This window comes from Hippoglossus hippoglossus, chromosome 6 (assembly GCF_009819705.1).
Source record: "Hippoglossus hippoglossus isolate fHipHip1 chromosome 6, fHipHip1.pri, whole genome shotgun sequence".
In the NCBI taxonomy this organism is placed as follows: Eukaryota; Metazoa; Chordata; class Actinopteri; order Pleuronectiformes; family Pleuronectidae; genus Hippoglossus; species Hippoglossus hippoglossus.
Window position 1 is genome coordinate 5,486,484 of NC_047156.1, and position 13,276 is coordinate 5,499,759.

The 13,276-nt window shown below is 43.0% G+C and overlaps 1 protein-coding gene across 1 annotated transcript; it reads right to left on the reverse strand.

The window, feature by feature from the left end:
* Positions 1-590: 590 nt before the first annotated feature.
* mlycd (malonyl-CoA decarboxylase) lies at positions 591-11,605 on the reverse strand. Its single transcript, XM_034588629.1, has 5 exons — positions 10,755-11,605; positions 6,477-6,589; positions 5,958-6,114; positions 5,475-5,627; positions 591-1,708 (listed from the first exon to the last, which is right to left on the reverse strand). Exons 1-5 carry the CDS (start codon positions 11,283-11,285, stop codon positions 1,163-1,165), a joined length of 1,500 nt encoding a protein of 499 aa, XP_034444520.1. The 5' UTR covers positions 11,286-11,605; the 3' UTR covers positions 591-1,162.
* Positions 11,606-13,276: the final 1,671 nt, after the last annotated feature.

Below are 13,276 nucleotides of genomic sequence, written 5' to 3' on the forward strand. Positions count from 1 at the left end.
CGCGCACATCGGTGCACAGAGAGGCATTGGGTCCCGGGTCCCTTATTGTTTCCAATATCTCTGGAGACACCGGCGCTGTCTCTCAAGGGCATCCTTTAAACAACTGTCCCTTTTATGCTTCTTTATTCTCCTCCCCCCCTTCCTCACAAGTGAACACCATCAATCTAGCCTTGTACTTTAACTTTATTTCTCAGTCCATTAGTTTCTAGGACACAGGGCAGCACCAGGCAGAGAACAGGGGGGGAGGGGGAAGGGTAGAGACAGTGTGAAAAAAATGAAAAGAAAGGTTGGCTCTCCTGAGAGATAAAATGTAATTTCACAGTCAACTTGCTGTGATATATTATTTCACAACAATGGGGTGTGGGCTGATATGAGACCTGCTTGGCACCTGTACAGAGTAGTTAGAACATCAGCAGTGGTTCTCTGGAGAGGTTCATCTTTGTGTGTGTCTGTGTGTGTGTGTGTGTGTGTTAAAGGATCAGAAATACACCTGAGCGGAGGAGGGCACCAGGAGGGTCCGACCTGCAGATCAGAGCAAGCACAGTCGACTGTAAAGTACGAGCCGTGATTAAACACAACAGGAAAAAGAGTCTGTTTTGTTGACAGTTATTTAATATGAAATAATATTTCCAGTCAGCAGGTTTAAATAATCCCCAAACTAAGCAACAACAACAAAATCTAAATTCAAACCTCTCCCATTCTTCACCATGTTTACAGTGCGTCGGCCTGATGAAAGACTCTAAACATCATTTATTCCAGTAGCTGCTCTCGCTCATTGCTCCTGCTCCACCATCACATGCAGTTATCCAGGAACATAGAAAAGGCATCGATAGACGCCTCCTGCTTCATTAGCTCCGGTCTCTCAGCCTGGGAAACACTCGCACAATATCAAACACCTTCTGCCAGAAACGCAATGAGGCAGAAAATAAAACCTATGTACTAAATACAGAAGATGGGATAAGAAACGTAATGTGACAAATGGTCTGATTTCAAATCCAAAACAACATCAGCTAAAGTTCATTTAATGGAGCTACCGGAGCTTTTTTTTAAAAATTAAATATCAAAGACAAATTAAACAAAATAAAGATTTTCAGAATGTGATATTAAGATTGTGATATCAAGTGCTAATCTGTTTATGGGCGTCTCCTCGTCTCTCTCTCTCTCACAGTTTGCTGTTCTTCTGATATTGGGAAACGAGTCCCAGAACCTGATCTGACGCCATGATGCTCTTGTTCTGCAGGTACACAGAGCTGTTCTTAGGCGTCTCCTTCAGGAAGTAGCGATAGTTCACCATGATGCCGCAGGAGTTCGCCACACCCCTGGGGCTGGTGTCGGCGCGCCAGTTCAGTCGCCACATGGTGGCGCCGTTTTGCAGGTGAAAGTTGGCCACCGGGTTGAGAGCGTAGCCTCGCCTTTTCTCCCCGTAGAGGTACCAGGCACAGAGACGCATCAGGACGGGCTCCAGGACACTGGACAGCCGCTCCGAGCGCATCCATTCACTGGTGCCGATCAGCTTTCGGAGGGCGTCGACGGTCTGGGTCCCCGGGGAGGAGTCCGTGGCCTGCTCCACCTCCTTCCACTCCTGCTCAGAGAGGAGGTCCGAGCCCCGGCCTTCCTTTCTGTACTGGCTGAGGAGGCCTTGGAGCCAGGAGGAGAAGCCTGGGATGGGTGACAGGCTGGAGAACTGGGCCATGTGAGGGAACTCGCTCTGGAAGACATGAGGAGACAGGAAAGTAGATTTAACCCCTAAGAGAGACAAACTGTATTATGCTTTTTCAGATTTCCTTTGCTCTAATGTGTTATAAAAGCCCAAAATGTAAAAACTGCCCTACGTCTATCAGACTGTTTGATGAATAATTAAACTCTTTCAGAGTGAAGAAGTTTATTTTTTTCCGTCCCCCATTTTGAAACAGAAGAATAGAAGAATGACCTCTATCAGAGACATTATAAGATATAAGGACTTAAGATGAAGAAAACAAACAAACAAACGAGAGATAGAGGTAGCAGAGATTTGATCCTCACTACAACGCAGAGAGAATCACTTTTGTTATGATGGAATCCAGGGAGACGAACGCTCAACCTCGGCATTAAAACACGAAACACATTGATATTTCTTGTTTTCACTCAGGCTGCTGTTTGGGCCTCAGACAGGGTCAGAATTACAAATCACTTCCATCGCTCCATGATCCTTCTCTGCTGATGGAGATGGACGATGGCCTTTCTCCTCCCCTCCCTCTTATTCTATCCTCCTCCTCCGTCCCTTCCTCTCCTCCCTCTCCTCTTCCCGTGCCTCTTCCACGTCTAGACACCCCCACCCCACCCACCGCACCCACCCACCCATCCATCTCACGCGTTCTCTTCCATCCCACTCCCCTCTCCTTTCGTCAGAATAACACTCGCCTCTCACACTCGGCCCGTCTTCGCGCTCCTGCGTCTGGTTTGATAAGTGATGGAGCGATGTGGCAGGCAGAAGAATAAAAGGCTACAGATGAAAGTGGAAGTGTCAGACAACCCCTGGAGGGACACGTCGCCGTCTGTCTGCCTCCCTCTGCAACACTGTTTTCCTTTCTTCCCCCTTGATTTCACTGTCCGTTCACTTTCAAGAATCCAGACTTCTCACTTTCCGCGTCCTGCTGGCTCTCTCCTTGTGTGTTTTCTTCTCACTGTGCTGTATCATGATCTCACCTTCCACACTCCCAACCTCCACATTTAGATCATTACGTGTTTGCACGTCGACAGTGGACAGGATTGACAGAGAAAAGACGGCGGTGGAAAAAAAAAAGGATGGAAGGCAGTGGGGAGGTGAAAAAAAGAAACAGGGGAGGATAAGCAGAAAAAAGGAGGAGCGGAGCCAGAATTGCGCTCCAGGGTCTAATCTACAAAGACAAGCCAGACCTGCTCCCCCTCACCTTAAATCACAACTATGACCTTTTCTTTTTCCATTCTATCATCTATCCATCATCATAGTGAGTCCTCTGTGGCTGCGCGCCTCTCTTCACCTTTATGTCAGAGAGACAGGCCCTCTGCAGAATACAAGACTGTTAGTGGTTCTTTTGTGTAACCTCGAGGGCAGAGATATGCACTTACACTGCTGGGGTCAGGGGTTCGATTCCCACTGGGGCCGTAAAAAATAGATGCGCTCACGCCGCTTTTGATTAAGCGTCCACTCACTGTCTGTGCTTTGATTTTCTCGACAACTGTGTCTCCAATTAAGTTCAGTCTTGGCACCGCGTGTGTGTTTCTTAGGGGAAGTGCAGTGTGGAGTGTGGCGTGTTAGAGACGGTTCTTAAGACCCCAACTCTGACCTTAAACCCCCATTAACATATCATGATGGCAGAATGACACATTGTGTGTTTGTAACCTCAGCAGGTATAGTCAGAATGAATTGGAAAGTGTAACCACAGTGAACACAAGTATAAATGAAAGTTCATCGTCAAGACAACTACACAATTGTTCCAAACCAGCGAGGTACCAGCAGCTAGCAGCAATTAGCCGGTAATCACATGAAGCAGTTCTCTCCTTACTCCTCATGTTATTCAACCACCATCCACCTTTGGATGAAGTGAGGACCAACCGAAAAAGAAGCAAACAATAATTCTACGTCACCGATGGCTGCCATCTCCTTCCATTCTTCTATTTTTTTCTTTTTATTATTCATATTTTTTGTTTGACATTTTGAACCTTTTGACGTATCGTTAGCTGGTCAGAGGGATCAGATCGCTATGGGATCTCATTTTTCTGAAAACCTATAATGTGTCTCAGTGTCACTGATTTGTAGCTGTGCCTTTGCAGCTCACTACAGAAACATTAAAAAGTCTAATTAATTTATTTTCAAGATGATGTTGGCATAAGAATCCAGAGGACTTCTTGATGAGGACAACTTTCCACATCAGCAACAATACCGTTGTTTTTCTGACCTCTGACACAAACGGCTCCTAATGCTGAAAATGAAAACGCAAAACTATATCTGCTGTGTTCCCCGAACCGCGAGTCGCCGTTAATAAAAACACCAATAAGTGAAAAGCTTGCAGTGATCAAAACAGTCGGGTTGTATAAATAACCAAAGAGGAGGCGGCTTACAGCTCCTGATTTTTACGAGGATTCACTACAAAGAGCCGTTTCACATCTGTTGGGCAGAGTGGCTTTTGATTTTCTCCATTCAGCGTTCCAATCATTTAACAAGTGCGAGCTGGAGTGGCCCGACATGAAGGGCTCCCGCGCTCATTGAGAGGGATGGATGACATTTCATTACTGGCTTTTCTCCTTGCTCTGTTTGTGTGTGTGTATGCGTTCATGCAAGTGGTAAAACAAGTGGGAGATTTATGATATCAGCATCGAGACTAAAATAAAATAAAAAATAAAAAACTTCTGAAAAGCAATCAAACCCCAAATCTTGCCTGTCACAGCTCTACTTCACAGGAACGATGCCGTGCCAGCTGGACTTCACCTGGAGGCTCGGGCCCTTTTAATTGAATTCAGCATTTGGAGCATCTTTAGACAAAGAACACTTTCTGATACCGCACCTTAAGGAGGCAGGTGAGTAGCTCTGCAGGAGATAACAGCTGTATCAGTGCTCGTGTCATGTGCACCGTCATGATGTGTTGTTATTATCTCGCCGTTATGGGACAGGATGGTTAGAGGCTCCGCTGATAACACCCAAGGGTTATTGTTTCCAGATAACAGATGTTGCCTCTTCTCTCACCTCAAGCTCTTTCTCTTATTCTCCTGTTTACTCCCATTCAAACAATTAATCATTACTGCATTTTAAAATAGAAAAGTAGTTTCCTTTGAAATAAAAGTGAAAGAATAAAAGCATTTTATACACGGTTTATTATGTCAATATAAAGAGAAATTGTGTTTAAAAAGCATGTTGCATTGATTCTGCTTAGTTTCTTCAGTTGTGTGCATTATATTCTGTTTAATACCGGATGTGTCTGTGTTCTGAGGACTGAAAAACGTGATTTAGTGTTTCCCTGCCCAGGCACCATTTTGCGAGGGGGACGATTTAGGGTCTGGTTGAGGTTTGCACATTAGAGCTCTGGTGTGAAAAATGATGCGAAAACAATCACCATCATTCAAAATGTGAGGATTTCTCCAGTTCCCATATTGAGTATTGATTCATTAAAAATAATACTTTCTGAATACAGGTGCTAAAAGACACAAACGTTAGCAGCAACTAGGTGTGAGAGCTTTTCACAAACATATCAGAAAAGATACACCTTCATGTTCACACTATACACAAAGGAATGTGTGTTTATTTTCCAGATATTTGGCTGTATTTGTGTTTTCTTTTTTATTTATAGTTGTTTATATTAAACGTTTAGGGTTAAACTGTAAAATATCAGTATGAGTAATTTTTACACCATAATAATGGTATCAGCATTTGCCAAAATTCCATATTTTTCTAACATTTTGTTGTTTTGTTTTTGCGTGACGTGCACCTACATTACATTCTGAGTTCTTCCCACACCCACCTGCAGTTCTCGCACTACCCTCTTGATGAGGTAGTTGCCCAGCTCGACGCCCTGCAGGCCGGCCTGGGTGGAGGAGATGGAGTAGAAGACGGCCGCGTTTATCTTGTTGACGTCCTCCTCGGAATCGAGGGTGGCGAACTCACGGACGATACTCTGAGAAAGAAACAGAGACAGCTCATTCAGACACGAGTCTCTTTCAAATTTTTCAGAGATTTACTTTATCACAGCTTGAAATACTCTCAAATTTCACTGCTGTCAAAACTCCTTTTTCTCCACAGTACACAACCTTCAATAACAGGAAGTGAGCTCTGCAGAGGTCGCTCCCACGGGGATAAGTAGTTTTAAAGGTTTTGTTTTCCACACAGCAGTGATGCATTTGTCAGCAGAGAGGAGGAGGAACAAGGCAGCAAATCCCAGATGTTTAACTCTTAAAGTTAGACAAACACCATCACACCAGCCTGCAGCCGTACAGGAGCCTCTCACCTGAATGTTGTCAGAAATATCTTCGGTGAGGGCCACGTGTAGAACCACCAGGGGCTCTCCGGGCATGGCGGCGTGGGTGAATGCATAGCAGCGGCGGTACGGCCCCACTCTGCGCTTCAGGTCGGTCCAGTTCCTCATGGGGTGCACCGCCTCATACCTGACAGAACTGACTGTTAGTTTCAGATTTTATTTGACTGTTCACTGAGCTGTCAAGCTTTACTTGCCCTTAAACGTGTACTTTACAATGACAATGTGGCAAATTTGACCCTCAAAATACATATATATGTTGTTTTTAGATGTGACCTGTGTCCCGATCTCTGTAGGACTGCATTTAGCTCCCATGTATTGTGTAATGTGTATTACAGATGTGATAAGTAAAGCTGAATCTGAAAAGAAATAAGGCAAATGGTGTATTTTCATGCTGTACAATTTTTATGTAAGCAAAGATTACAATGAAATGAGAGCAGGACAGAAACAGAGAAGAGAAGCACAGTTTGTTTGGGTGCATGAATGTCTCACTGGCTGATCTTCTGCAGGATCTCGCAGGGGGACAGCCAGGTGATTCTCTCCAGTCGGAGCAGACCCACAGAGAACCACTCAGACAGCAAACTCTTCAACGTTCCATTCAGGTCCTGGGAGAGAGAGAGAAAAGGTGAGAGTTCAGAAGTAAGTTCAAAACAAAATCCACCACACTCTTTCCCTCGACCCGACAACTCAGCAGCCAGAGACGCTGGGGAGAGTGAAAGTTGAATCTTGCATTTGTTTTTTATGATGGTATAGGGTCCTGTTTTATTCTGTGTAACCAAAACACTGGTGTGCAAGGAAATCTCATAAGCACATGATGGAAAAGAAAAAGAATAATATCTGCTACAGTAAGTTTTCTGAGTCCTGTGTGAAATATGAACGTCTCCAAAACACGAGCAAAGTGTAGAAGTTTCTCTCTTTATTTTATACCTTATACAGAGGAAGCACGATAAAAGTATTCTCTAGAAATATACGTTTTTTTATGACTATTAAAAGAACTGGATAAGCACATATTCCTCACACACTTATTGTATCACCTGACAGCAATGTTGTTCAGGTTTTTCTGTATGAAAAATCCCATACCCATATCTCACACACTTACAGAGTGTGTGTGTTCCCCTGAGAGACTGAAATGCTGTTTGAATGTTTTCACATTATGAGCAGTGATTTGTTAGAGCTTGCGATGGGTGTAGGGAAGTCACTTCAATAAATAACTTGCCATTTCAAAGCAGGTCTGTCTCCCTGCAAAGGTCAGACTTCATTTACAGCAAATCTCTTGCAAACACACGAAACAAGCGCACGTGGTGCACGCACGTAAACGCACTCAGACACACGAACGCGGCTCATATTGGCGGCTCCGTGGGATGATTTCACCTCCGGCTGCCTTTAATGCCCAGTCGTCAGTCATAATAACGGCTAATGCAAACAAGCTCAAACACAATGGGGGTTATAAGAGATGCCGGGTGAGATTCTCTTGAGATTAACTATCAAGACTCTCCACATATATTCATCAGACTTCACATTATTCAGCTGCAGAAATAAAGATTAGAATATAAAAAGGCTGCGATGGATATATATATATATATATATATATATATATATATATATATATATATATATATATATATATATATATATATATATATATAAATGTGTATTTATGTTCCTCAGACTTCACGAGGCCCCCAGAGGTTAAATAATCTATAATGGAAAAATAATCCCAGTCTGGCATTTCTGTGGGAAACGCAGTGCATCAACAACCTGTGAGAGGGCAGCCGCTCACTTGGGTATCGCCAATTCTCACCCACACAAAAAGAAGGTGAGTCGTGTACTCCGTTGACCCCAGCAGAAGATGAAGTCTTTTGAAATGTTAGGGTCTCGCATTTAAAGCCTCGGGTTAGGAAAGAGAAGAAAGGGAAGGGGGAAGAAGAAAATCCTGCACTCCATTAGAAAGAGAATGAAGCTTTTTGACTCTGGAGCTGTATCGATGCATCGAGGCGCGGATGCAGCCTCTGCTACAAAGACAAGCTGTGTAGTGTGTGATTATACGGAGCGACAGACACTGCAGTGCCTGGATGGAACAGTCCGTCTATCCGGGGCCAAACGACCACCGGCTGCCAAAGTGTTTACAGGTCAGCCTCAGGCAGCGCCAACACCTCTACCCCAGTGGGCTGCACGCCACTTGTCAGCTGGGAGTCTATCTGTGGCGGGAACATAGCCGCTGTGATACTTTGTGTAATCCCCAGCGAGCCAACTCCAAATGACATCTTTGATTTGTCGTTAAATCTTTCATCCACTCCATTTGTGGACAGGTGAGCTGGGAATGAAAGGCCTGCAGGTAGAAGGAGTGAGGAGCGACATCAAAAAATCAATTATCCAACCACGAGAGACTAATCTAGCGTAGAATTCAAAGTGACACGCTTGCAAGAACCAGGGTAATTGCAGCCTTTGCAAATTCCAGACTTGAGTAATTTTAGATTGTGTTTTTTTCCCCCCCATCAATGATTCAGTGCTACTTTGATTATATGCATTTTTTTTGGATTGTCAGTTTTTTCCCCTTTGCTATGCACATCTATACAAGTACTAAGAGCTTCATATTTCCCTGTGACCTTTTCTCATTTTTGGCGCAATCAATTCTAGCATTGACAACAAGCAAATCTTGCTGTGCACCCCCAGAACCAAGGTGGTTACTGAGTGCGAGTGGGTCTGTAGGTGGCTCAGACCTTTTTAGGCAACAAAAGCTCCCAGTGGGGCTGAGTTATTGACAATAAATGCATCAGAACCACATCTCAGCAGGAATAAAATACACATTGAGCCGGAGAGTAGACGACCTCTGGTGAATGTGATTCATATTACTTAACAGCCATTACATTTGATAATATGATGTCAAAGGCACAAAGGCTTTAAACTCAAACAAACCTAAAGACTCACAAAAAAACCTTTTTCACTTCATTATCAAGAACTTCAGGGTAGGGTTTGTTTGTCCTTCTCAGCATTTAATGGCACACGTATTGTATATGTTGATAAAAGCATCTCACCACAGCAATGTGCCTTTCATTTTGTGTGATTGAGAAAAGTGGACACAACATGGCATCTATCTTAAATGCAGTGCGTTTCAGATTCGGCCACCGTGAAGCAAAGTGTGTTTTGTTTTGTCCTAACACAAAACTCAAGCATCTTTCTTGATGGTGAATAGTCACCGTCGTCTGTACACTAAAGGAGCTCTCTGGTTCCAGTGTCAATAACAGAGCTGCTGGAGGCCAGAGGCACAACAAGAAATCCACCAGCACAAAAGGCTTTTAAAGCCACGGGTCGATGTATAATTGCAGTTTCATGTCAACTCGGTGTGAGTCCATCTCATAGGGATACAGAGCCATCATTACGAATTCAAGACACACTGGGTTTGAATGGCAGATATTAACTTAAACACGGCTGGAATTGCACTGAAAGAATTTAAATAGCCTCACTAATGAATTAGACAAGTGCCTCACACTATTGTGAAATACAAACTTAAATACAGCTGTGTCCTTATTCAAACTTTTTTTCTTATTAAAGTCAATAATTGTGTTAGGGTTATAATATTAGTTATAATACAAATTGGATTACACCTGTAGAAGCTGAATCAATGAGTCCATTGATATGTTAGTAATCTGACTATCTAGAGGTTTTAGTGCTGTTGCACGTGAAAAACAAGCAATTTAATATCATAATATTAAATCAATCATCAGACCTTTTTAGTGCTGTTAGTTGAAAAAGGTAATTCCTAATAATTTCCTAATTTCTGACACATTATAGACCTAATACTTAATCAACTATGTTATCAAAAGAGTTAACCTGTTACATTAACCCATGTGTGCACTGAATTAGTGACAATGTGTTATTACACATCTATGGTATATTTCTTGTACCTTTTCAGTGGACGAACCCAGGCCATAGACACTTGACTGCAGAAAGAGAAGTGAGTGTGTTACATGGGACTGTTCATTTGAATTCCTGGACAAACTAAGTGCCTGGAATTAACATGACAGCAAGATTGCCACCTGAATAATTATTCCAGTCTTATTTCAGAGTGCATGGAAAACTGCCTCATCTCGGTGCTGAACTGAGCTGAACACTGTAATTACATCTGACTGAAGGTGAGTGACTGAGCGATGAGGTAAATGAGACTGGAAAGCTGGGTTTTCTGAAGAGGAAGAAGTTGCCAAACAATGTGGCGTTAAGGGGTCAAACAGCAAGAGATCTGCATAAGTGTGTGTGATGGGGAAAATGTCCTTTCTTTTCAATTATATTTTCACTTTGTCTTCAAGAGATTCATTCAATATATTAATTACACGGTTGATTTATATGCATCTCTTTCACCTTGTTGTTACAGGGTCTATTTCAACACAAGGAGGTTTTCAAGACAAGAGGAAGGCAGCTGCACTGTCGTGTGATCTGTGCAAGGAAAATATGAAGAAAGCACTGAAATGGGGCTTGAAAGTGACAAGCTCGGTCTGACTTGTTTGCAAAAAAGCCTTCTTAACTTTGAGGAAATGGAAAAACATCATATGTATTCGGTGCAGTTTCCTTCAGGAGGTGAACTGGAGCAAAGGTCGAGCTGTGCTGAAATGTGAGCCATGTGATGGGGGCAACGTGAGGGGTGTGTACGTGCAGCTGCTCACTGTGCCGGTTAAAACACTAAATCAGGCCCAGCTATAAAAGGGCCAAATAGCCAAACGCGCCTTTTGGCCCATACGCGCACCCGTAGACAATGTAAACAATGGCCTTCTTTACCTTGATGTGCGCGCTCTCGCTGGACTTGGATGCGAGTGTCTCCAGCACATCGGCGCGTAGATCCACCAGGAACTTCACCCCCCCCTCCACCCTGCTTATGTGATTGAGCAGCTGCCTGTACCGGGGGGTCAGGCTGTACCGGAGCCGGTCCTCCACCTGCAACACGGTCGCCAGGTCCCGCAGCTGAGAGTCCTGCAGCTTGGCGGCCAGCTCCGAAACGCCCCGGTGGTCCACCCCGAAGTCCCGGGACAGCCGGGCGAGGAGACCCGGTCGGTCCTCCTTGTCCAGGCTCTTGTAGAAGTGCATGAAGTCCAGGCTGTGGGACTCGGGGGGCGGTGGCGTCTTGTCTCTGGTCTCGTATGTGGGTAACGGTGCCACGACTCTCGCCAGGATCTCCTCCATGCCCGAGACACCGCTGCGATTCGGGGACGAGTACCAGCGAAGGGTCCCCGGAGACACTTTGAGGAGAGCCCGGTGTCGCCAGCACCTCACACCGCTGCGGAAGGCCCAGATGACGGGGAGGGATGTCATCGCTGGGAGGGAGCTCCGCTTTCCGCCTTGAACCTGTGACCAGGTCACACAGGAAGGAAACCACTTCCGGGTTGCCTCTTAAAGAGATAGCGCAGCTGCCATGGCAACACGTTAAACACGAGGAAGTGTCACTGATCTGAAAAATTAAAACCATGTTTAAATCATTCTAGGATGAGGGAAAATAATCAATTAAATAAAACAGTTTTAGTAATTTGTCAAGGTCCAAAACAATTCTACAAAGAAGTTCAAACAGACCAAGTTACCTATTATCCCATAGGTATTGGTATAGGTATATATTATTTCCTCAATACGATTTCAAAACAAACTTTATTTAAATATTATAATAGTATATGTGAAATAAATACATATTTCTTAAAAATGCAGTAATTTGAGGCACTGTTTTTCTTTTACTGGTATACTCCCTTAAATCTAGTTCGGATACTTTATGTGGTTGCTTTTGTAAATAAGGGTAGACTATACATTTTGTTACACCTGATCACCTTATTGGAGATTTCCTTTTGTTAGTATTTTGTGAGTTCTTCAATTATTCACTGCCATATTTGATTCGTCCCATTAATTTCGAAAAACCTTTGTGCACATGTAGTAAAATGGTTGACCAGCTTGTGGTGAATATTGTTATTTGATATACCAAATTCAGTTTTTATAGCAGCTGAGGTTTTGGTAAAGGTGCCATATCGCAACACTTGCTCCACATCATCTTAAGCCACTGTACATTTCTCTCTGTAACTTATTATTGGCCCTTTTCACATGTCCTATTCTTGCCTTTGGGGATAGAGAAGACTCTGGTAAGAAAAGAACTGCACTGACAACCTTCAGCAGTTCATGTTAGTGGGCTTCCATGGGCACATGCCATGCATTAATGGTTCCGCATACAGCACTCTTCCACTTCATCCAAGGTAAAAAGACAGACAATATTTCTCTCTACAAAGGGCAGATAAAGTGAGAACAAATACTGCAGACCTGAAGTCGGGATGTGATGATGCTTCCATAACACAAACCAAGAGACTGGAGTGACACAAATTCATCGCAAGAGGTAAATCAGGAGTCAGGCTAACGTCACTGTGGCAGATTTTCTTGTTTGACCCCTGTTGAGTGCAACTTTGCAGCACCAGTGCTTGACTGCTTTTATTACGTTATTTATCAGCTGTCAAACCATCTCTGCTCCTGACACTGTTTTTATCATCATATATATATAACCTTTATAGCCTACATGCAGTTCACAATACATTTAGTTTTCTCCAAGCAATACTACGGTACCATGCAAGACAAAGTAAAAATTGTACAGGTTTTGTTAGTCAATGACAAGATGCCTCATCCAACCTAGTTAAAAAACATTTATTTAGTTTTATTCATGTATTCTTTGTTGAAACAGGAACACACTATGGAAATATAAACCCTCATCTGCCAGCGAGTCCTGGTCAAGACGGGCAAACATGAAATAAAAAGCTTCATATATAAATATAAATAGGGACAAATAACACAAAAACATACTAAAACACAGCAAACAGGTTAAAACACGGAACAAACTCAGAAACATGTGGGAATCAATAGCAAACATTAAAAGCAGGAAATAAAAAGCCCATGTTAAAGACAGTGACATTATTCTATGGAAATTGATTTAAAAAATATATTTTTAACACTATTGGTGGATAATTTTTATCCAAACCCGTTCAGCATTGAATTAAACAAAGACATATACAATTAATTAAATTACTCTAATCTCATTATAATTGTGATGGCTGCTGCCTTCAACTCTGCCAGCCATTTTCCTTTTATAAATAATATAAACATTGATATTGATTGATTATTAATTATCATTGATTATGTTAGACACTGTCTTTTCACATGAATGTTGTAAATATTGTTATTTTGTTGTTGTGCTGTGCTACACTTGAACGTCTGTCCGTCCCAGGAGAGGGATCCCTCAGTTAAGGATATAGTGGATGTTGCACCATTGTAATTTGTGAATA

Bases quoted from the DNA above. Each gene is read 5' to 3' on its own strand.
- mlycd (XM_034588629.1), bottom strand. From the start codon at position 11,285: ATGACATCCCTCCCCGTCATCTGGGCCTTCCGCAGCGGTGTGAGGTGC. The intron at 6,115-6,476 runs GTGAGACATTCA...CAGTTCTGTCAG, and splicing joins ATCCTGCAGAAGATCAGCCA to GTATGAGGCGGTGCACCCCA. The intron at 5,628-5,957 runs GTGAGAGGCTCC...TTTCTTTCTCAG, and splicing joins ATATTTCTGACAACATTCAG to AGTATCGTCCGTGAGTTCGC.